Source organism: Aplysia californica, unplaced genomic scaffold (assembly GCF_000002075.1).
Source record: "Aplysia californica isolate F4 #8 unplaced genomic scaffold, AplCal3.0 scaffold01146, whole genome shotgun sequence".
Taxonomy (NCBI): Eukaryota; Metazoa; Mollusca; class Gastropoda; order Aplysiida; family Aplysiidae; genus Aplysia; species Aplysia californica.
The window spans coordinates 108,190-109,857 of NW_004798416.1; the positions used below are offsets into that span (position 1 = coordinate 108,190).

General features: G+C 42.3%; 1 protein-coding gene across 1 annotated transcript in view; it reads left to right on the forward strand.

Annotated features, from left to right (window-relative positions):
• LOC101849338 overlaps positions 1-1,668 on the forward strand; it is a 17,387-nt gene that overhangs the window by 6,025 nt on the left and 9,694 nt on the right. Inside the window, exons 4-5 of the mRNA XM_005111899.1 lie at positions 280-411; positions 1,150-1,303. Coding sequence (XP_005111956.1) covers positions 280-411; positions 1,150-1,303 — 286 coding nt within the window. The remainder of the gene's footprint in view (positions 1-279; positions 412-1,149; positions 1,304-1,668) is intronic.

The following is a 1,668-nucleotide window of genomic DNA, read 5'->3' on the forward strand; positions in this document are numbered from 1 at the left end:
CCTCTCTCTCTCTCTGTATCTCTCCCCCTCTCTCTCTCTCTTTATCTCCCCCCCTCTCTCTCTCTCCCTCTCTCTCTCTCTCTCTCTCTCTCTCTCTCTCTCTCTCTCTCCATGTTTTATGTCGTCCCCACCTACCATGTTGTATGATGTCCCCACCTCCAACCTCTGTGTCCATGTTTTTTGCTGTTCCCACCTCCAATGATTTATGTTATCCCCATCTCCCATGTTTTATATTAACCCCACCTCCAATCTCTGTGTCCATATTTCTCTCAATCCCAGCTGACCATCAGCACCGCGAGTGGCGACGAATATGAACAGGTGTGCTTGACCTTGACCTATCTCGTGGACCAGAACTGTGTCTCGACCTTGAACGTCTCCGGATTTCAAGAGAGGTGGTGGGATCCTGTAAAGGTTTGTTTCGTTGTTCTTTTATTAATAATAGTATTGAAAAAATCAAAACCGTTCTCAGCTCAATAATAGGCTTTACCATTGTAACCAGGGGCGGTTCGTTAACTGATCAAGACCGGCGGAGCAGGTCATTTTTAATCTGCTAGACAGTGGAAAAGCGATTTATTGCTGCTAATAATGCTCATTTAGTTTCAAATAAATGTTAATTAACATTATTGTCAACATTAAAAAAGCACTTGTATGAGTGTGTGTGTGTGTGTGTGTGTGTGTGTGTGTGTGTGTGTGTGTGTGTGTGTATGTGTTCGTGTATGTGTGTGCGTTTGTGAGTGTGTGTGTACGTGTGTGCGTGTGTAGTGTGTAATGAGGGATAGTTAAGACGTGGGTATACAAAGTAGAGTGTGAGCGGGGGAGCTGGGTGGGGAGGGGGAGGGGGGTAGGGAGAAGATGATGGTGATAAAAGGGAAAGGGTGGGGTGAGGGGATCAGTGTGAATGACAGCCGGCCAGTCCCTGATTGTAATTAACCTCTTCGGGCTCTACTTAAATTGCGCAAGTGATTTCTCCTTCACCCTCTTACTGTTTAGTAGCATTAATTAAAAGACCTTTGTAGCATTGATGTGCTTTTCTTTACTCAAACAAACAAACAAACAAAGAAACATCCACTAGTTCGTCGAGAATTAGAATCAAATTCAATCGCCCCGCCCTTCCCCACTCAGTGCGCACTCTTATCGTTTCTGCCTTAGAGCATCGGTTGCCATGACGACCTCCCGAAAGAGTCTATCACCACGGGGGAGATGTGCTCCAAGGACAAAAATTTGACCTTTCTCCTGACCCGGCAGAGTTCTGATGAGACAGGCATGACCTTTAAGGCTTCCATCCACAGCAAATGGCACACACGTAAGATATTATGCTCAGACACAAAATTACCTGTTGTTAATAAATTATTATCGTAATAATGCTTACTGATGTTTAAAAGACACCCTCTTCAATGATAACACAATGAAGATAAGAAGATAATAATAATATTATTATTCATCTTTATCGATGATGATGAAGTGATTATTGTTATTGTTATTATGATTATTATGATTATTATGATTAATATAGTGTAAAGTGCATAGAGCCTGCTGTTGAGCGGGGATATGAGCTATACAAATGCTATTTATTATTATTGAATGAATGAATGAATGAATGAATGAATGGATGAAAAGTGAAGAAATAGACTGCTTTTTGGCGGGGGACTGGCAGAGGGTGAAATAACG